At 40.3% G+C, this 22,943-nt stretch overlaps 3 protein-coding genes across 7 annotated transcripts; 1 reads left to right on the top strand and 2 right to left on the bottom strand.

Annotated features, from left to right (window-relative positions):
* Positions 1–1,974: 1,974 nt before the first annotated feature.
* neto2b (neuropilin (NRP) and tolloid (TLL)-like 2b) lies at positions 1,975–8,992 on the bottom strand. Of its 2 annotated transcripts, XM_037253347.1 has the most exons (13): positions 8,740–8,992; positions 7,686–7,742; positions 7,014–7,169; positions 6,475–6,723; positions 6,194–6,241; positions 6,005–6,132; positions 5,802–5,903; positions 5,400–5,526; positions 4,793–4,906; positions 3,667–3,797; positions 3,484–3,576; positions 2,474–2,546; positions 1,975–2,398 (listed from the first exon to the last, which is right to left on the bottom strand). In XM_037253347.1, the coding sequence occupies exons 1-13, from the start codon at positions 8,747–8,749 to the stop codon at positions 2,106–2,108; spliced, it is 1,581 nt and encodes a 526-aa protein (XP_037109242.1). In that variant the 5' UTR covers positions 8,750–8,992; the 3' UTR covers positions 1,975–2,105. The 2 variants fall into 2 exon arrangements, with proteins under 2 accessions (XP_037109242.1, XP_037109240.1); XM_037253345.1 differs by having other exon boundaries at positions 1,975–2,546; positions 8,740–8,991.
* Positions 8,993–12,596: 3,604 nt separating this feature from the next.
* On the top strand, positions 12,597–13,981 carry si:ch211-127m7.2. The gene is made up of 3 exons (XM_037253363.1): positions 12,597–12,869; positions 12,967–13,060; positions 13,591–13,981. Exons 1-3 carry the CDS (start codon positions 12,745–12,747, stop codon positions 13,879–13,881), a joined length of 510 nt encoding a protein of 169 aa, XP_037109258.1. The 5' UTR covers positions 12,597–12,744; the 3' UTR covers positions 13,882–13,981.
* A 1,260-nt stretch (positions 13,982–15,241) lies between these two features.
* Positions 15,242–22,677, bottom strand: LOC119123938 (lectin-like). Of its 4 annotated transcripts, none has more exons than XM_037253361.1 (6): positions 22,429–22,541; positions 16,491–16,518; positions 16,347–16,432; positions 16,134–16,265; positions 15,492–15,594; positions 15,242–15,400 (listed from the first exon to the last, which is right to left on the bottom strand). In XM_037253361.1, exons 1-6 carry the CDS (start codon positions 22,489–22,491, stop codon positions 15,321–15,323), a joined length of 492 nt encoding a protein of 163 aa, XP_037109256.1. In that variant the 5' UTR covers positions 22,492–22,541; the 3' UTR covers positions 15,242–15,320. The 4 variants fall into 4 exon arrangements, with proteins under 4 accessions (XP_037109256.1, XP_037109252.1, XP_037109253.1 ...); XM_037253357.1 differs by lacking the exon at positions 22,429–22,541 and adding an exon at positions 17,005–17,085; XM_037253358.1 differs by lacking the exons at positions 15,242–15,400; positions 15,492–15,594; positions 16,134–16,265; positions 16,347–16,432; positions 16,491–16,518 and adding exons at positions 18,615–18,861; positions 18,957–19,062; positions 19,924–20,055; positions 20,168–20,253; positions 20,320–20,347 and having other exon boundaries at positions 22,429–22,677.
* Positions 22,678–22,943: the final 266 nt, after the last annotated feature.

Here is a 22,943-nt window from a genome sequence, read left to right as displayed (position 1 = left end):
CTCCGAACTGTGAGGCGGACGTGCTACACACCGTTTTTTTAATGATACATAATGATGCATTCCAGCTTGGTAAGTACCGTATTTTCCGGACTATAAGGCGCACCGGACTATAAGGCGCACCTTCAATGAATGGCCCATTTTAAAACTTTGTCCTTATATAAGGCGCACCGGACTATAAGGCGCACCATTAATGCATCATGTCAGATTTTTAATCCAAATCAAATCATTCTCCATTTTATCTTTTTTATTTCAACTTCAGACGCAACAAATTACTTTATAATCACAAAATAATGATCCATAGTATTTTTGATTAATGATTCATAGTCTTCAGCGGGCCACTTATGATTTATTTTATGACACAATGCTTCGGGCCAGTTTAAATTTAGGAATTTGGTCCATATATAAGGCGCACTGGACTATAAGGCGCACTGTAGGCTTTTGAGAAGATTTTAGGTTTTTAGGTGCGCCTTATAGTCCGGAAAATACGGTAATGTGCCTGCTTCCTCATCTGTTAGATGTGGTTCAAATTGATTTGGCACCATAAACAGCAATTTGGATGGCAAAATAGAAACTTTGGGGTAATTGTGACAAGCCCCATTTGGATGGCAAATACTTATAATTCGGAAAATACTGTAAGTGTTCTGCGCTCAGTGACTGTCGTACTTTCAATTGCTCTATGTTTCAGGCTTTTAACACACAAATCTTTACAAGCTTTACATTTGTCTCACCATTGGTGAATGATTCTATATAATGTTGCATTGCGACTTGGCATGGAACGTGCATGCTTCCTCAGGGCGGAACCTCATCTGTATTGAAGTTAATTTGGCACCATCAACAGCAATTTGGATGGCAAACCCAGCATTTAAGAGGAATTCTTGCCACCATTCTCAAGACAGCAAAAGTAACTTTACATCTTATCCTTGCAAACCGAACTTTTCAGCTTTCATCCGATTCTTGCTTGATTTGAAGAGATGTTCTGTAAATGTAAAGCTGATATGTCATGTTGGAAATATGAAACATTGTTCTTTCACTGCAGATAGTATTTGCTTTCCGCTTACGGTTTCTTCTCTGTGGGATCAGTGGACTGTTGACTGGAGTCGTAAGCCAAAATCACTGACATTGACACTGCATTTTAGGGCTGCAACTATTAATTATTTAAAAAATGATAAATTATTGTTAATTTCTGTTGATTAATCTATCACTTAAAAAGGATTTTGATTTTTTATGTTTTAATATCCATCCTTTTATTCAAAAATAGGGCCTTTTGTCAAACTGACAGTGCAGAAAATGTACAAACATAAAATTATTATGAGTCCATTACTAGTTTGGTTCCTAGCATGCGGATGGGCAGGCGTGTGACATTTATGTTCCAAGCACACGCCTTGTTTTGATGACGCATGTGGATGGCCAGGTGTGTTACATTTATGTTCCAAGCACACGCCTTGTTTTGATGACGCATGTGGATGGGCAGGTGTGTTACATTTATGTTCCAAGCACACGCCTTGTTTTGATGATGCGCCAAATTGTTTACTCCGCCTAATCAAGCTATGCTTTTATCTTGATGTCGAAGAAGAGAAAACCTGGCATCCTTGAATGAAAATGAACTCACATTCAAAACTGCTCATTGGCCCCAGGATGAGCATGTTCACAAAAGCGTTCATGAAGCAAAAATGCGCGACATACAGTTCACCTTCGTCCAAAATATGAACGAGTGCATGAACTTCCGTTCATTGAACACGTCCAGGTACACCACTGTTGATTGACATTGTTTACGTCCTATGGAGAGTTGAGTTGGGAGAGTTTGTTTACTTGATTTTATACTTCCATAAATGTCTCAAAACAATCTCACCTGTTGTGCCATAATAGGCAACTGACCTCCATCTTGAAATATGTCACATGATGTTCTCATTGATCTATGCATGTCTCAAGGCTGTATTAACAGCTGTTCTGATTCAGGTCACGCATAAACAGTTGACCGGAGATCTTCAATCAGGATGATTTTTAATTGAAATGATTAAAAGAATTGCATATAAACCAGGCTAATGCAATAAATCTCTTGCATACTTAATATATAATAGAAGCATCAAAATGAAGGCTGACATGTGTTAAAAGTCCATGGATAAAGATCTTTGTTGGGCTATCTCATAGCGACACCGCCTATTGGCGGTCCTGTGTATGTACATGTCGTAGCCAGCTCCGTCCCCCGCCTCCTGGTCGTCATAGTGGTCCTCCATGACTCGATGGTGTCTCTCCGCCAAGCTGTATTGTGGCTGGAGGCCGGCAGCCACTTTGACACTTGGCCAGCTCTTCTTGCGCAGATTGCCAGCAGACTCGTGCAGAGGAGGCGGAGCCCTCTGGACGTCCCCTCGAATCGAGGTGAGCTCTGAAGAGCCGTGGACTGCACCAAGAGAGCCTTTGATGGAGTTGAGTGAGGCCTGAGAGCCACAGTGATGCTCATGAACACAGCGCGAACCTGAAGATGACCTTCTCAAAGGCTGCAGGGACTGAAGCTCCTCCGATAGATCTCCCAGATCCCGCGACAGCTTCTATGAAACAAACATCACTTGAGCTTTTGTAAGGTAAGAACATTGCACAGTGGTGCAGCTGAGTAAATCAGCAACAAAAAATGTACATTGTGTTTTTGATGAAACAAATAGCACTCGACAGTATGTCTCGTTTTCAATTGTCTGATTATTACAATATTATTTCCGAAACTGAATAGATAAATACAAAACACTTTACAACACTGTCTTTCACAAAAGACGTGTGTAAAAAGTTAAGAATTAAACAGTTTGTGTCATGATTTCATGCTTCTGTTCACTTTACAACATTGTCTTTCACAAAAGACGTGTGTAAAAAGTTAAGAATTAAACAGTTTGTGTCATGATTTCATGCTTCAGTGTCGATTGACATTATGTGCCTTTTGGTGTGCATGATAATAGAGACATACTTTAATACATGAAGAGCTTCTCAACTAACTCAGTGAGCTGCAATAACATTCATTTTTTCCCACTGAGAATCAATAAATGGGAGCATTGATATATTGTCTGTGTACATGTGACTTTGCCATTTGTGTTTAAATGTCTGTTATTTAAAACACCGACATTGACGCTAGTTTATTTAGCCTGTCTATGTTGTTTTTCTTAGTCTGTTAGCATTAAGATAGACTTTCTGAAGTTAGGCATTTATGTTCGGTTAAGTGTGCATTATTCTTTTTGTTTTATATTTCAATTTTAACTAAGAATGTACAACAAACAGCTTAAAGCAAGCATTTTGTCTCTCTCTGAATAATTTGCCAAACTACTGTGTGTTGCGTAGTTCAACTATAATGAATTTACCATATCTATAATGAATCTAGGAACGAAAAAATGATCTATAAGGAATAGCTCCGATAAGGATTAGCGATTGTTTACAGTAATTCTGATTAATTCCACTCCCTAAAAATATCAGCAATAATCTCAGTCTGGCGTTTAACACACTTACCTTTTCTCTGAGGGTCAATAGTTCATAGTGTGGAGGCTCAAACGGCGAGTGGTCGTCCCCATGCTGGAACAAGTTATTCTTGCGTACCAATACCTAAAATGCAGAACTCATACAGTCAGTATTTGACTATGACTACACCTTTGTAAAGGTAAGTCAGTCAGCAAAATGAGGTCATGTGATCACCTTCTTGCGTGGCTGCTTGATCTGTACCAAGATGGAGACTACAAGGAGCAGCATCACGACTCCCGTGGACACGCAGATCACCGTGCTGTGAGTCCTCGTCATGTGCTGGAAGATTCCTTTCTGCTTTTTCTCTGTACGATAAAAGTGAACGGGTGCACTGCTTTGAAAAAGTATCATGCCTCTTCTCAATTTTTTTTTTTATTTGCATGCTTTCCCCATTTAATAGTTAAGATCATCAAAGAAATATAATTTCCATTATCTACAAAAGGAGAAAGAGGAACAGTGGTGAACAACCGGCCTACAAAAATTACAGCAAATGCACAGCGATGGCTCCTCTGACAGATCACAAAGGAACCTAGGACAGAATCTAAAGAACTGGTGAACTTCCTCACATTAATTAAGATCAGTGCTCAATAATAACAATAAATAATAATAGACTGGGTGAAAATGCCATTCTTGTCAGAGTTCCATTGTGCTCCTGATGAAAATGAAAAATAAAAATGTATTTTACTTTTGGGGGAAAAAAAAAAACTTAACTGATTCCCAACACTGTTGGCAGGATATTCTATGTCTGACAGAGAAAAGATGAACTTCTGGCATCAATATACCGTAATTTTCGGACTATAAGTCGCACCGGAGTATAAGTCGCACCAGCCATAAAATGCCCAAAAAAGTGAAAAAAAACATATATATGTATATAAGTCGCTCCTGAGTATAAGTCGCCCCCCCACCCAAACTATGAAAAAAACCGCGACTTATAGTCCGAAAATTACGGTAAAAGCATTTCACTGTGTATAAATAATACAAAAAAATAAACAAAAAAGCCTCATAATTGGACACAACATTTTTGCCTGTAAAAATAATACAAATGTGGGAAACACTCATTGATAAAGGCTAGAATTAATAGTAATTACACAAAAATAAAAACTGAACAGAACTGTAGTTAGTAAAAACTGAAAAAGTACAATTACTAAATAGATTAGACATGACTTTAGATATAACTTCAACAACTTGTCTGCCAGTTGACTTACTATCTGCACTAATAAAATAGAAGGACAGAGAGCATGTTATAGGCTCAAATTATGAAAAGAATAACTTGTCAACAAATAAAAATCCAAAGTATTACCTTTGCAGTTGCTTTCATCCCAGGGAAAGACACAGTTTTGTATACCATTGCACACCAGTGAAGTGTTGATGCACATGTTACTGTGACAGAAGAATGCGCCGCCCACACATGGTGCTGCAACACACACAGAAAATATCTTTTTTGTTGGGGGGATACGCTTTAAGTGCCAGCACTAGTCAAAACTGCGTGCTCTCATTAAAGTGTTTTTGTGCAACAAGATTTCTAATAATTCATCAATTTTCATCCTCCATTCTTAGGGGGCCGTCATGTTGGGCAATGTCACCCTTACTGTCGACCGAAATTAACGTCACAACTGCTCTCGCATTTGCCTTGACAACGTCACAAGAACATATAATTTATTGAATACAGATGAATAGAATTAGATGAAAAAGAAGTTGGACTGAAATCTGTCTGAGGCAGGAATCATACCAGTGTGTCATCTGCACACAATAATGAATCGGAATAATATATCTGTGAATGCTTTCATTCTTCACACAACGGGTTAATGAGATGATGGTTTGAACTCAGACTTTCGAAACATTTGTTTCAAACCATCATGTCACGAAGCTCATCATTAAGTCATGACTAAAAAATGTTGTCAGCTCACGGTCAGCAAAAGAGGTGAACAACATCCGAAAGCGACTCAGTCTGCTGCTCTCGTCCGCCCACATTCGCACCACGCCTACGCCCGTGTCCAGCATGACGTCGTTGGCCACTGTGCTGCAAAACTTGGCCTACAACCAACATAGCAAGATAATCTTTTCTCTCAAAGATTAAACTGCAACAGAAAAGCAAGGTGATCTCTTTGGAAACAAATAGTTACAGAACCCCATACACTGCGTGACAATTTGGCACTGTTCGGCTGTGACGCTCAGTATGGCCAGATTCAAACTAAGAACTATAATCATTATTCAAACCTGACATATGAGGTTCTGTTTACAAGTGGTACAATCAGGCACATTGTGGTGAAAACATCTATCCACAATTTTAAACCACGTTGGTGAATGACCTTGAGATCCTCAATGGCGTTGCTTCCGTCATAAATAGCCACAAAGTTCTTCTTGCACTCATTGGAGTTCTCCATCTGGTACTCCAGAAATCTCAGGTAAATCTACGTGTAATGACAACATGGAGGAACTCAAATTCGTAATCCATCATCATCCTCTTTAATTTGTGAATAGCGAACCATCAAAAGGCAGCTAGGGCTTGCACCTTGTTGTTAGTCGGGGCACGTATGGTCCAGATGCAGTCCACTGCCTGGTCGGGATTGACCTTGTACTCCTCTTCCACTTGGCTGGATCGAATCAGGCCGTCAGCCCCGGACAGCTCAAACTGACAATCTGGAGGAGTAGGAGTCTCAGCAATCTGTTTTCATTCAAAGATAAATCATTGATAAGCTACCTGGGATGGGGTTTAGGAGTCCTCCCACATGCAGATGGAACTCCGGGTCTTGTAGAAGAAGAAAAGATCATGCGTAGAAATTCAATATGAATGCTGAAAAGTTAACACTTAGCTGAAATGCTGTGGGATGAACTGAATTACTGAAATGTTGAAAAATAGAAAGTACTATTTTTTTAACGGATTTAAATCGGTTGAGAAATGTGGCAGAAGAAAAAGCATGGATAACAAAATTTTCTGAGTAACACTAAAATCAACAGGTGAAATGGCTAAAAAGCGATCACCTGACGTGAAGCTGTAGCGGACCTGGAAACCGATCCCCTCCAGTTCATCATCGCTGAAGAAGCGGATCCACATGAAGCGGCCACTGGACAGGACCAGGCCTGGGCAGGTGGTCCCGCAGAAACGGTTGATGAGCGGCGAGAAACTGAAGGGGCCATCGCGCACCTCGATGTGGTCAAAGCGACACTCGAAGGACGCCTCGATGTAGAAGGACTTATCGAACTGCAGTTCGATTCTCTGCCGGGGGAGCGCTGGGGGTAGAGTGAGTAGAAATGGGATGGAACCTGTTTCCATATAGTATTTTAAACTTCAGTGACAAAGAGGGTATAAAAAGTTTACACACCCCTGTTCAAATGCCATAAAAAAAATGAAACAAAGATAAATGATTGCGAAACTTTTTCCAACTTTAATGTGACCTATAACCTACAACTTAATTGAACAAAAGTGAGTTTTAGAGTGAAGTAAAAATAAATGGAGTGAGAAGTGGTTGCACAAATGTATTTTAACTTTGGTTGTGGCACAGGGGGTGACCCGACTTTACCTTCTAGCACATATAGGCACTCCTTGTTGGGAGGGTAGGTCTTAGGGTAGTTTGGGGAGCTAAAGCTGCCACCGTCTGTGTGTCGTATCCAATTCCCGCAGTGGCGAGAACGAGGTGGCCACTGAGACGGTTTGAGCCCTTTGGAAGAAGCACCATCTGCACAACAACAAAGAGCATAAGACACGAGGGAAGGTTGGATATATGTACATAATGTGACAAGCGCCAGTCTTTAGCAGAGCAAGTGCTCGGTCTTGATTCAATAGCTGCCTTTTCATGAAAGGGAATGGAAATTATAAATGAGTGTAGAAAATTGTCATTAACATCAATTAATTACAAGGAAAAATTCTATCTTGGGATAAATAGGTATTTTTAAAAATTATCTGTCATTGTCTTTGGGAGACATTTTATGAATCAAAAGTACTAGTGGTATCAATGCGAGGTACTTTTACTTTTTTCACAAGTCACTGTATTAGACTGTGAGTTGGCCAGGAATGCTTTTGCAAATTTTGAGTCTTGAGATGAACTGACATTTCCATAACTTTTTCATGTTATCCAGGGGCCTACAGCATTTCCCTGGGAGCAACAATATACATTATATAAAAAGACAGACTCTTGGCATGTGTAATATAATGTACATCTCTATTCATCAATAGAAGCGGATTTCAATCTTACCCGCAGTCTTCTGAGCCCGAGGAAATCCCTCCTCGATGAAAAGGAGAAGCATCCAGACTGTAAAGGAAGGCCAGAAACAGTCTATGAGGACAAACAAAGAATAATGTCCCACCAGACAACACTTAGATTGATTTGTCTGTCTCTACTTGTTGTCTTTGGTTCTGAATATATATGACAGGCCAGGATCTGGAGGGAGGAATAAAAAACGCAACACTTGTGCCATCTGTTTGCTCAAGTCTCACTCAGTTGTCTATTTTTGCCTTATGATCTATCCATTTGTTTTCTATTGCTGTTGTCCTCGAAGGAAATGGAGCTGGGCGTCCAAATGCAGCTTGGACCAGGGTTTATTGGAGAACTCAAAAAACAGACTATAGGAAGCTCGACTAGGGACGAGAAGAACTGAACAAAAAGACAAGATAAAGACAAGATAAAGACAAGAACGAGAGACGAGACGAGAACAATCCGACAGGGGTGTGACACGCAGACAGGACTTATATACGCGACAGGTAATGAGAGGCAGATGACCGTGATTAGTACATAGATTGAGAGTCGACACAGGAAGGGAGGGGAGAGCACACACACTGACAGAACTATTGACAACCTACACATAATGGACTGACCGGGGGCGAGTCGTGACACTCGTAAAGGTCACAGGTAAACTGAAGCCTATCCCAGATGACTTAATTTAGAGTCTTCAGTGAACCTAACATGCCAACTGCAGCTAGTTTTCACCCTTGTTATTGGTTCCCTTATTGGTGCTGTTTTTATTCTCATATAAAAAAGATTGACTTCCTTTTCTTTTTATTTTGTTTAATCTTGCAGTACAGTCTTGTTCCTTTTTTCAGTGCATTAATATATGATATCATTGACTTTACTTTTTTAACATTAGCAACAAAAAAAAGGCACCAGAACATTTTGGGGGAAAACACAATACTGCTGTAATTTAACACATAAATCCTGAGCTCAAGGCTATGCAAATGAGAAGCTGAAAGAAGCTACTTAGAAACTGCCCTAATTTAATTGAACAAAAAAGTACAAATAATTAATATCTTACCTACATTCATCCTCTCTGCTGGGAGTTTTGGTGGCTTTTATGCAAAAACCAGAGCGACAATCGACATGTTGACATCAATGTCTTTGATGCGTGAATGATGAAGGCGGGTTTTCCTCCGAATAGTTCCCGATACCAGTATACGTGCTCCCTGCTGGGAGGAACTGAAGCTTGCACATCACAAATCGAGATACTGAATCAGCACATCAGTTTGGAGATGAAAAGCAAGGGGGGGGGGGGGGCACAAGAGGGGCTTAAGACTGAATTGGAGCTTGAGGGAGAGAGCGATCATCGCGCATGTGCCACAAGACCAATACTGTACTTGGGCATTATCTTATTCGACCTTTTGATGATTTTTGTGAGCAACAGACATTATTACAGATATAAGTGTGATAATAGGACCTCACATAGTGATGTATCATTATTGTGTTTAAAAGCAACTTGTTGTAACTGATGAGAGCTGGTTGACATTGGAGATGCAAAGAAAAAGCGTGTGAGACTTCTAGATAGAGTTTGTATGAACGCCAGATGTGACACTGCAGCTGCCAACGCGGGAAATCTACTCTTAACATGAGCGAAAGTACGCAAAGTTCAAAACAAGAGTAAGCCAAGAGGCATTAAGGACCAGTGCCGTCTCCACGGCAACCCCCGATGGTGTCTTGCCTGCTGGGTGTGATGTAATCAGGTGCCTAGAAAGCAGACGCTGATGAACTAAGAGATCAAAAGTGAGACACAATCCTTGTGTGGCTGTGGGAAACGCGGTGCGTTGTTCAAAGCCGCTTGTGTGTGGACGACACAACAGCGTGTCAATTCATTTTCACAAAGTCAAACGCGTTCCATGACACCTCATTTTCATTCGATGAAAAACAGTTGATTCTCCATATTTAGAGGCTGTTTATTTTTAATACAACAGAAAACATGTACTGCAATCGTTTGTGTTTATTGTGGACAATTTGCACAAGGTCAATTTCGCCAACGGTTACATGTACAACATTTTACCAAGTTTTTTTTTCATTAGACCTTCTTTCGGTGGTTTTCACTGGTGTGATCAACAAATCATCAAATCACTCATCCTGAAAGCCTAACAGAGACACCCCGTTTAAATTAAAGCACGCCCGACTTCCTAAATCTTTGTGCCTCGAGCCATATGGCCAATCACCAGCGTTTGTGGGCCAGATGGTCAATGGCAGAAACCCGTAATCAAAAGTGGAGTTAAGCTCCAGAAGACAAGCGGAAAGATTAGACTGCTTGCCACCTGTTGGGAGGAAGCCACGAGAAAGTGACTCTTTTGTTTGAACTTTTGACCTACAGCAGAGGCGTAGCCAGGAATTTTTCCAGTAGGGGCGCACGCCCACAGGAAAAAAAATCGAACATCACCCACGCCGTTCGCTGATCGCTAAAACAACGTCCGGGAGGCAAACGGTGAATGGATAACATCGCGCACATAGAATAGCGCAAGCACATTCGCGCAAGACCGAAAGAAAAAAACGGCATGAAAATGAAGAATCGAAAAAGCTCGATTTTTTTTTTTTTTTTTTTTTCAACCGGGGCGCAGGGAGTCCTAACCGGGGCGCCGCCCCGGCTCGCCCCGGCTTGGCTACGCCTCTGACCTACAGCTTGTCCAGTTCAAATCGGGTCACTCAACAATGCCTTTCAATATACAGCTCAATTTACTTGCAGGTCAAATCAATTTTGCCATGAATGTATTCCAGCTCATTACTCAATTTACTTGCAGGTCAAATCAATGTATTCCAGCCTCTCACAAAACATTTTTCTGGCATTTTTAATGAAGAAAAATTGCACTTTATTGTATAAAACAAAAGTAATAGGAATGTAATGCAAAGAAATAAAATGTTTTATAAAGTGAAATTGCAGTATATTAGCAGACATGGTAGCTAATACTAATTTTGCCTGTTTAATACATATTCCGCAAATGAAACAATCTGAACACGGTGTTTCAACGAGGTGGGCTGCACAGAACAAATCATTACAAAAGAATTTTGCGGGGTTGATTTCCGCTTTAACATGTCCCCTGTACGTAGTATGCCAAGTCAGTCATGTTTATTTATATAGCATTTAATCACGTCTCAAAGGGCTTCACATGCCCACAGTTGACAAATATTCTCGACATACCCTGATCATAATCCACATGAAGGCAAGGAAATACTCCAAAAACACAGATTGGGTAGATGAGAAATCTTGAGAAGGGACCGCAGATGGGGGGGACGACCGGGCTGCAATGGATGCCGAATGAGCAACATTTAACACACAATGTAATATAAAACAACATGAAATAAAGTATGTCAACATATTCGTTTGTATCAGAAAGTTGTAACGGTTGATTTGACAGCAAGGAATCATGATTTAGATGATTTTTTTTCCCCTGATCATGTTTGACCCACAAATTTGGGGTGGCAGAAAAAAACCAAAATCTTCTTATAGTCCAGGCTGATCTGTGCATGTGGCAGCAAGCCTGGAGAAGGATGAGCAGCCCTGTGTGGGGCTTCTTTTAAATGTTCGCATTCATATTTCATTTAAACTGGTTTTTAGTATGAGGACAATGTGCTAGTGTTAATTGGGGGTAAAATTATATGTAAACTATGTCACCCACTAACTGGTGTTGGGTGCCAAAAAGGGTCAACGATGGGAATATTTAGGTCAGTGGTCGAGGCACATTTACAAAAGAAGTAGTTCAATATTTCAGTTATGGCATCAAGAGTTTTATTGGACCGTGTTGTGTTCCCTTTTCCCTTCTTCACTCTTTAATTTCGTCCAATTGCCAAAGCTGCTCTTTGCAATCAAGGCCTAAGCACTTGTCGCAAGGGGCTTTAGCGGTGTGATTAAAAAGCCTGAGTGACTGAGCGCTTTGGAGCAAAAAAGTCACAGTTTGTATCATGAAGAGAGTTCATGATAAAAATGTAAGTAAATATGAGTCGTAAACAGGCAATAAAATGGAAAACTACTTTATACAACTAATCAAATGCTGAACTAATAGTGCGTGTTTGTGTTGATGCGTGTGTGTGCTAGACTTTGCAGTTTTAATTACACAGCACAGATTGCAACCCAAGATTAATCCTACCACTAATTGTACTTACTGTATATTTTATGCCTTTATAAAGTTACTAAAGTAACATCAAATAGCGAGAACAATTTTCTGAAAATGATCTATTCAAGATTCAAGAGGTTTTTTTTTTATGCTGAGACCTCCCCTCCCGTAGCCAGTAAAGTAACCTTGTAGTGATGAAGCCGTTAAGCGGAAAGGTGAATTTACCAGACCATATACGTTCACACAGTATAATAGTGTGACAACAGGACAGATAATCCAAATATATAATGTATAAAACAGTCCTCTCCCAAGGTTTTTACAATGCATAGTTTTAAATTGCTTGCTGTGATACATCAACAAATATGTAATTGTGTGTAAATATGTAAAAGGGTATTTTCTTTTTTTGCCAAAAACTGCTGTAACTGCACGAATTTACATAGTCATCGTTCATCAAGGTGTTAAATTTGCATGTAAATAAAGTTTATTAAATGTATTTTTGTCTGCTCCAAAAAGCAACCATTGTATACACTGAGGTGTTGCCATTTAATTGTCTACCTTTTCACATTAATAATAATAATAATACTAATGATAATAATAATAATAATAATAAAAATAAATTATATTTATATTGCACTTTACCTTTTAAGAGAATCTCAAAGTGCTTCAGAAATGCTTTCACTCATTCTCTCACCACGACTGCTGCAAAAATGCTATGTCAAACTGCACTACTATATATTATATTGTTTCTTTGGTTTGACTTTTACTGCTTGAAGGGGGTGCGATGACCGCCCCAATATGGCGACGGCTCAGACTATGGAAATGACGTTTGAAAACACTTCCGCATCCGTCACTTCCTTTGAGGTGGCATGCGTTTGTTTTTCTACTGCCTTTACTCATGGAAATAAATATTAAAAGGAATCCCTAACCCAAAATGAGCAAATGCTGTCGCATAGACAACAGAAATGGACGACAACGACGGCAACATGTTGGAGCGACGCCGCGCTTTGCCGTTGTGGATGTCCAAAAAGGACAACAAGGGGAAGGACAAACAGTCACTGAAGACCACAAGGAAGAAGAAAGCTGCGCGGTATCCGAAGTCATCGAGTCAAAATTGAGCATGAATCGAAACCCCGTCCTTTTTTAAAATTGTTGATTTTTGTTGTTGTTGTTTTTGTTTATTTTAGGGCAGTTCATTACTGCATGAACGAGAAAGAGCTGCTTGAAGCAGCTATTGCATATCTTGGCGACCAGCATATAACTCCCCTATCCGGCCTGGAGGTGACGTCGTTTCCTCCTTTTCCTTTATTTAGATATATCAACACATTGCGGCAAAAGTTTTTGTTTTGTTTTTATGTTCAAGGGCCATATTTGATTAAAAACAACAACAACAACTGGCTCATTGGATAAGATCATTTGGAGATGAGGTTATGAAAGAAAGTTACATTTAAAGTTATGGATATGTACACTGGTATATGTCATTGTATTAATGATAAACCAAATATGCATCAGCACAAGGTAAACAGTAAAAGGAAAAGCATGGACGTTTGATCAACTATTATATGATCATTTTAAATGAATGTATGTGTATGTATGTATCAAAGACAGCGAAATAAATGCACAAAATATCTGCAGCTGCCTTTCATTAGTATATCAAGATTCTCTGTTCGAGTCTTGGTTCCATTCATACAGTATATGTGCTTGATTGGGATCCAGTCCAGGATCTACCTCCAATAAGAAGCATTATTAACTTTAAAATTGGTAAGATTGACAAAAACGTACTTGGTGTCTTACCTGACCCTTCATGACAGGTTCAGTCCAAGCTGAAGGATGCTGCTGGAAAAAGTGACTCTTCAACAAAGAAGACAGGGAAGCTGGTATCTTTAGAGGAGGGGAAGCCAGCATGTCAAGAGACCTGCGTCTCAGAAACAGACTTGGATGTTGCTGAGATGGAGACTATTCCGTACGCCAGGAGCACTCATGAGGAAGAGGAAGAGGAGGACACAAAACAACAGACAGAAAAGACTGAGAGGCAGCATTTGACTGAAAATCAAGGCAGTGATGATGACATGCGCCTTGTACGAGAAATCTTTTTCACCTGAAAATACCATCTGCATCGCACACTCATTGTTAATTTGTGGTTGCATCCAGGGAACCTTTGCAAATCTCAGGCATACAATCGAGACCCATCTAAAATGGGTGGAAAAGGCCTCTTTCCCTGTATTTGTGGACAGTTATTTTTGTGTGCGTAAAGTGGTGCTACATCTGCTCATAACTCAGAGGTGTGCTGTCCCCCAGCACGGCCAATTGGGGCGTCCCAACACATCAACACATACACCAAACTGTGGAGAAAGACTTTTAAAGACATGTGAGCAGACAAGAATCAACTGAGGAATGAACAATTAACTTGACATCACTCTAATGACAGTGCATGTCATGAACCATACCCATTTCACAGAGGTTGTTAGGGTTTACAGATTATCTTGATCGTATGATTATGTTGGAATGTAACCTGTAATAAAGAAACCTAGCTAGATTAGTTTTATGCTTATGTTGGAATGTAACCTGTAATAAATAACCTAACTTGTCCCGTCCTACACAACGTCGTAAAACACCCCTTGCTATGCTTTGACTAGAGGTCAAGGGCTTCAACTCCATCCAGTCCACTCTCACCCCCACCCTGTTTCTCTCAATAAAAATGCTCTTGCAAGAGGCCTGAGTCAGACCTCATTCGATCATCGCTGTATGCACAGCGACAAATGACTCTCCATTTGCAAGTGCTTAAAAAGGGCATACTGTCTCCCGTGTGGTTCTTGCAAAAATAAGTTAGAGTGAGCACCACTCTAGGTGACAAACAGGTTACATTTTTTAACATGACCAAAGTATGTAGGAAAACGTGCTTGGTAGGCCGATTGAGCACTCCAAATTTGCCCTAGGTGTGAGTGCGAGTGCGGATGGTTGTTCGTCTCTGTGTGCCCTGCGATTGGCTGGCAACCGGTTCAGGGTGTCCCCCGCCCAATGACCGCTGGGATAGGCTCCAGCACGTCCGCGACCCCGTGGGGACAAAGCGGTACAGAAAATTTGTCTTCTGAAACGCTTCTCACAAGAGTCATGGGCATGCTGGAGCCTATCCCAGGCAGTGAACACCCTGAACCAGTCGTCAGCCATTTGCAGGGCTCACGTAGACACTCACACCTATGGTCAATTTGGAGCGGTCAATTGGCCCTACGATACATGTTGTTTGGAATATGGGAGGAAACCGGAGTACCCAGAGAAAACCCACAAATGCACGGGGAGAACATGCAAACTCTGGAAACGGAATCAAACCTTTATCTTTTTATTCATGTATTTTTTTTCTTGAATCTTTTGCATATCTAACTACTGTTAGCTAGAAGCTGGTTGAGTATTATTCTTCTGACTAATCCCTTGTAGAGTGGATAGTAAACCCAGTAAGAGCCACCATTTTTTGGTAATGTATCATTTTATTGAGTCGTGATGATCAGCTCAATCGCGACAGAAGACAGGAGGATTAGAGGGTTGTTTAATGGCTGGAAGGGATCACATCTCTAATGCAAACATATGGAAATGGTCTTGCGCAGCCTGTATCATCCCAAAGTCCACCTGCAAGAAGTAAGAGATAACATTTTAAAGCATTAAATTCTTAGCCAAATGTAATCACTGATTCTGATTTGATTTTCTGACATTTACTTACTAAATTCATATAACTCGATGCAGTCACCAGAGTTATTGGGCTCTGAAGCCGCAAAAGGAAAGAAATCCCGCTTTGAGCCATCAGTCCATATGAAGTGATTTTCCTGGAATAATAATAATAATAATAATAAATTATATTTATAACGTACTTTACATTCGGGGGAATCTCAAAGTGCTACATGGCAAGTAAAAACAAGAAAACAAAGCAAGGACAAGTATAAAACAACTGGACGACAACCAGGATATGAGAACAGGAATTACGGAAATGCTAGAGTAAAGAGGTGAGTTTTAAGTCCGGTTTTGAAAGAGTCAGTGGATTGGGGTGCTCTTAGGTGGTCGGGGAGGGAGTTCCACAGTGTGGGGGCTGCATGGCAGAAGGCCCGGTCGCCCATACTTTTTGATGATGTCATCTACCTCCGACTGCAAGATAGGGGAGAAGCAGCGGAGAGGCTGGACTGTCCCGGGTGGAAGGAAGGGGGGTGGAGGTGAAGTGGAGGGGCCAGAAGAGGAGAGGAGCTGGGTGCGGATGTTGTCAACATCAATACAAACCTTAAATCTACATCTGGTACATGTGGTGAAAATAGTTCTACTGTACACAAGTGACAGGATTTAGTCAAAACATTTGTTCTGGTCAATCTTTCACCTCAATTGCATCAGTGAGTCCAATCCAAATGGGGCTAGTGTTACCGCCCGCTCGAATCAGTTCCAGAACAAAGGCATTTTCCAGGGCGTTGTGGATGGAAACAAGATTGCCACCAAGAATGTTGCAGACGCTCTGATGAATAAAAGAGTCATACGTTTTTTTTTACTTGTTCGGATTCGCTAGACATTTGATAAAATATTTTTTTTGCCGTACCTCTGCATCTGCAAAGGTCCTCTCATGAGCTTGGTAGATGTAACAGTGACAGTCCAAGCGAGTCCAGCCTTTGGGGCAATCTTTATCTGCAAAACAATTGCTGTTTTAAGAGGAATTGACAAGTATTGAGCTTGCACTGCTAACCTTGGTTCTTGACCTTTGGGAAAGACCACTGTGAAGAACAAAAGCACAAAATCAGACTACAGAACAGTGACACAAATGAAGACACCAATATTAGTAGTGCAAAGGTTTAGCAAATTGCAAAATAATCAGTTAGCAAATGAATCAATACATTCTCTCATAATCGAATAACCACTGAGAATTTGTTTTATTTGAACATTTTCAACCCCTCAGAATTTAAGAATGTTTTTCTAAATATTCTCAGATTTGTGTTTTATTCGAACCAGAGCTGGTACATATATATATATCTATATATATATATATATTAAAAATGAGGCATTTGCATCCGCTTTTACTTTGGAAAACAATGGTCAAGGATGTTGTCAATTTTCTGACATTCTAAGAATTAAAGGAACTCATAAAAGACACTTTAATGGACAGACATAGATTTTTAAAATAATTAATAGCTGCAGCCCTAAAATGCACAAAACACAATACTGAACATTAATTTAAGTCAGTGATTGAGATTTTGACTTACGACTCCAGTCAACAGTCCACTGATCCCACAAAGGAGAGACGTTAAGCGAAGAGAAAATGCCATCTGCAATAAAAAAAACAATGTTTCATATTTCCAACATGACATATCAGCCTTACATTTACAGAACATCTCTTCTAACAAAGCAAGAATCGGATGAAAACTGAAAAGTTCGGTTTGCAAGGATAAGATGTAAAGTTACCTTTGCAGTCTTGATGCCTCACACTGAGAACGATGACAAGAATTCCTTTTATATGCTGTGTTTGCCTTACAAATTGCTTTTACGTGGTGCTAAATTAACTTCAACACAGATAAGGTTCCGCCCTGAGGAAGCATGCACGTTCTATGTCAAGTCGCAATGCAACATTATGTAGTATCATTCACCAATGGTGAGACAATCGTAAAGCTTGTAAAGATTTGTGTGTTAAAAGCCTGAAACATAGAGCAATTGAAAGTACGACAGACACTGAGCGCAGAACACTCACCGTGTTTTCCAGACTAAAAGTATTTGCCATCCAAATTGCTGTTTTGAACATGTTTTTTGGGGGAGTTGGTCTCATACTTCAAAATCCTGGACCATATTCTCTTAGAACAACAAATGACACCTTTTGTCCCAAAATTTGTAACCCTGCATTGAAAAATTATTTAAATTTAAATTAGGCTTATGAAACTCTTGGGTGGCGCAATCTTTAATGTGCTGCTGGTTTGATTCCTGCCGCTGGCCTATTTCAGTCCCACGTCTTATTCGACCCGATTTTGAAATCATACATTAAGACTTAGAGCCTAGTTTTAATTCCCAATTTGAAACTCTAACCGTAAATCTCATTCCCCTACAACTGCTGATTGTTTGTTTTTTTCTTCATTTCTTTTCAACATCTGATCTGCTCATGACTTTGGCTCGCAGCACATAGCAAGACCAAGTGACAGCTCGCAATTAAAAATAATTGCCGTTTTATCTGTTTGAGTGCGACGACATCACATGAATGCACCAGGTATCTTTTAGCAACAATGCGACGTTTTCATGCTTGATGTTACTCTTGAGCGACATGTCAAAAAAGGCCAGGTGTCTCTATGCCACCAGGGGTGTACTGTCTGTCCCCCAGCACAGCCAGTTGGGGTTTCCCAACACATACACCAAACCGTGGAGAAAGTATTTTAAGGACATGCTGACAGCCTCTAATCAACTGATGAATGAACAATTTACTTGTACGTACTTACTCTTAATGACACACCCACGTCCAGAATGAACAATTAACTTCATCTTACTCTTAATGACATGTTGAGTAACACTGACGTCACGGAGGTACCAAACAGCCACTGTTTAACAGTGGGTTTGCTTTTGATGTTTGTTTGTCATAACATAGTCATCTTGAATGTGTTTCAGCATGACTAGTGACTTGCGGTATGATCGTTAAACTGACTAGTACCACGCTACGCTTTTATGAGGCAGGGTGAAGGTGATTGGACTCAACTGGAGTGGCAATTAATAGTTCTTGGATTCATGGTATCGAATGACCATGCATTGTTGTGACACCTTTCTTTAATCTCAAGGTTTTCAGCAATGGACTCAGAAGGGTTGCAATGGAGAGTAGAAAAAAAGACCGAAACCTTTATGCAGACACATCCCTTTATTTACCCGAGATGCTCTTTGACGTTCCAAATCTGCTGTCAATAGAAATTGAGCGTTGTTGAGACAGTAAACCCAGAAAAAGAGTCATCAAGTTTTGATACTATATTATCTCAATGATCTCAATGAGTCATCAGTAAATCTCATAAGTTAATGATGTATTAATGAGAACAACTCTCTAATGCAAACAAACGGCTCGTCATCTGTGCAGTCTTCATCATACCAAAGTCCATCTGCAAGAAGTAAGAAATTCAAGTTTAACAGCATTCTATTTGGAGAAAAAAACTTGAATCATTGATTTTGATCACATTTTCTGACATTTACTTACCATCCTCATCGATCGCAACACAGTTACCAGCGGCACTGGACTCTCCATTATTATCAAAGTTAAGGAAATCCTGCTTTGAGCCGTCAGTCCATATGAAGTCATCTTCCTGGAATACCAAGTCCCACGTAAAGACAACCACAGAGCATTTACATCTTCTGTTTGGTTTTTCAATTGACATCACCACCCGACACATTTTGGTACTTCCGTTTCCGGGTCACAGAGGTGCTGGAAAGGCGAGCAACATTCTTTTCCCCACTTCCCCTCGCCCAATGTTTTTCTTTTTTTGAGGCTGTTATTTTTATTTTTGAAGCAGCGGCTTGCTAACGGCAAGCAGCTTGTTAAGACACGTAGCCGTAACAATCCACCTCGGCCTACAGGCTCTCGAGAGCACCTTAGGGTTAGGTGAACCCATCACTTGCACATTAAGCTCCAGAATCCAGCCACAGCAATGTGTTTTCCTGGAGCCAGAGCACCCGATATTGAAGCTAACCAATGATGAAAGGTTTAGCAGATTATTCTTGCTTAATTGGTGGCTGGCTAGTTTCTGTAGAGAGCAGGGATAAGAGCAGTTTGTAGATACCGTAATTTTCGGACTATAAGTCGCGTTTTTTTTTCATAGTTTGGGTGGGGGGGCGACTTATACTCAGGAGCGATTTATATACATATATATGGATTTTTTTCACTTTTTTGGGCATTTTATGGCTGGTGCGATTTATACTCCGGTGCGACTTATAGTCCGAAAATTACGGTAATTGGTTCTACTTCTGGGGCTGCCCCAGCCTGCGGAACCTGGACGTCCTTCTCTGTAACCAGAATTTCTTCAACCTGTTTCCCATTTTGTCAAGTCAGGTGAAAACAGTGCATGAAATGTAACTGTAATGAACGGTGATAATGGATGAGCTGAAATAAACAAAAATAGGAAGGCACCATTATTCTTTCTGGTAATAAACACTGATGATTGTTTCACCTCAATTGCATCAGTGAGTCCAATCCAAGCAAAGTCATTGTTACCGCCCGCTCGAATCAGTTCCAGAACAAAGGCATTCTCCAGGGCGTTGTGGATGGAAACAAGATTGCCACTGAGAATGTTGCAGACACTCTGATGAACAAAAAACTTTGTATTCACTTGTCCCTGTTATTTTGAGCGCGACAGCTAAATGGATTACTCATTGCGGGTTGGCAACTCCATAACAAATACTTTTTTGACGTACCTCTGCATCTGCAAAGGTCCTCTCATCATCTTGATAGATGTAACAGTGACAGTCCAACTGAGTCCAGCCTTTGGGGCAGTCATTAGCTGTAAAACAATTGTTGTTTTAGGGGATATTGAGAAATTATCAAATATTGGGCTTGCACTGCTAACCTTTGCTTCTAAACTTTGGGAATGACCACTGTGAAGAAGAACAAAAGCACCTTGGTAAAGTCAGACTGCAGAACAGTGGCACAAATGAAGACAGTCATTTTGGAAGAAATTGATTGACCAACTAATTGACAAATAGTACCGTATTTTCCGCCCTAAAAGGCGCACCGGGTTATAAGGCGCACCTTCAATGAACGGCCCATTTTAAAACTTTGTCCATATATAAGGCGCACCGGCTTATAAGGCGCATAAAATAGAAGCTATACTGCATCAAACTGAGGTTGACTAGGGTTGCGGTATGCATCCACTAGCCAATAACCAACGAGCCCTCTATAAACAATCGCGTTTCTCAAACGATCTCCTATAAAATGATCAGAACTGACTAAAGTTCGATCTAACGCATTGGTACTACTTACCTATGTTTCCCTTCCATATCGATCCGTAGATTTACTCGAAACATTAACAGAGCAGCCTATTTTGACATGAAATAGCCTGGTACGTATAGCAGCTATCGCAATAGCATTAGCCATCCGCAAAGTCTCACGAGCCTCAGCGAAGTGTAAACAATCGCGTTTCTCAAACGATCTCCTATAAAATGATCGGAACTGACTAAAGTTCGATCCAACGCATTGGTACTACTTACCTATGTTTCCCTTCCATATCGATCCGTAGATTTACTCGAAACATTAACAGAGCAGCCTATTTTGACATGAAATAGCCTGGTACGTATAGCAGCTATCGCAATAGCATTAGCCATCCGCAAAGTCTCACGAGCCTCACCTCGCAATCTCCCATGAGCCTCAGCAAAGTGTAAACAATCGCGTTTCTCAAACGATCTCCTATAAAATGATCGGAACTGACTAAAGTTCGATCCAACGCATTGGTACTACTTACCTATGTTTCCCTTCCATATCGATCCGTAGATTTACTCGAAACATTAACAGAGCAGCCTATTTTGACATGAAATAGCCTGGTACGTATAGCAGCTATCGCAATAGCATTAGCCATCCGCAAAGTCTCACGAGCCTCACCTCGCAATCTCCCATGAGCCTCAGCAAAGTGTAAACAATCGCGTTTCTCAAACGATCTCCTATAAAATGATCGGAACTGACTAAAGTTCGATCTAACGCATTGGTACTACTTACCTATGTTTCCCTTCCATATCGATCCGTAGATTTACTCGAAACATTAACAGAGCAGCCTATTTTGACATGAAATAGCCTGGTACGTATAGCAGCTATCGCAATAGCATTAGCCATCCGCAAAGTCTCACGAGCCTCACCTCGCAATCTCCCATGAGCCTCAGCAAAGTGTAAACAATCGCGTTTCTCAAACGATCTCCTATAAAATGATCGGAACTGACTAAAGTTCGATCTAACGCATTGGTACTACTTACCTATGTTTCCCTTCCATATCGATCCGTAGATTTACTCGAAACATTAACAGAGCAGCCTATTTTGACAGGAAATAGCCTCGCGGGTACAACAGCTATTCGGTGACGCCCCCTGACTACAGTTGCCGTAATGCTGGGAAGCGATGCGACCTTGTAATTTATTAGTCGTACTAAAACGTACTGAAACATTTTGGCAGAGCACTGTGTACAACCAGTATGGATCAACAAATTCATCAGTTGATCCATATATAAGGCGCACTGGCCTATAAGGCGCACTGTCGGCTTTTGAGAAAATTTTAGGTTTTTAGGTGCGCCTTTTAGGGCGGAAAATACGGTAATTGATTATCAAATGAATCGATACTGTTTTTGATAACCAAATGATAACTAAAAGGAACCAAACTAGTAATGGACTCGTAAAAATTTTGTTTGTACATTTGTACTTTGTCACAATGTACTGTTTTTTAATCAAAGAATGAAGATTCAAATTTATTTTTGGAGATTAAAATTCAAATCCATCCTTTAATTGACATTAATTTGCCATATGGCCCTATTTTTGAATAAAAGGATGGATATTAAAACATAAAAAACATAATTTCTTTTTAAGGAATAGATTAATCGACAGCAATCCATTTGTCAAATAATTAATAGTTGCGGCCCTAAAATGCATAAAACACAATACTGAACGTTAATTTAAGTCAGTGATTGAGATTTTGACTTACGACTCCAGTCAACAGTCCACTGATCCCACAGAGGAGAACTGTTAAGCGAAGAGCAAATGCCATCTGCAATAAAAGAGCAATATTTCATATTTCCAACAGAAAATATTAGCCTTACATTTACAGCACATCTCTTCTAACAAAGCAAGAATCGGATGAAAGCTGAAAAGTTCGGTTTGCAAGGGTAAGATGTAAAGTTACCTTTGCAGTCTTGATGCCTCACACTGAGAACGGTTACAAGAATTCCTTGTATATGCTGTGTTTGCCTTCCAAATTGCTGTCTATGGTGCTAAATTAACTTCAACACAGATGAGGTTCCGCCCCGAGGGAGCATGCACGTTCCATACTAAGTCGCAATGCAACATTATATAGTATCATTCACCTATGGTGAGACAATCGTGAAGCTTGTAAAAGCCTGAAACATAGCGCAATTGAAAGCACGACAGTCACTGAGCGCAGAAGACTTATTTAGAAGACTTATTTATTTACTATGTATGTATGTATGTATGTATTTGTAT

Source organism: Syngnathus acus, chromosome 6, assembly GCF_901709675.1.
Source record: "Syngnathus acus chromosome 6, fSynAcu1.2, whole genome shotgun sequence".
Lineage (NCBI taxonomy): Eukaryota > Metazoa > Chordata > Actinopteri > Syngnathiformes > Syngnathidae > Syngnathus > Syngnathus acus.
The sequence above is the reverse complement of the archived record's forward strand: the minus strand, read 5'-3'. Positions and strand labels throughout refer to the sequence as shown.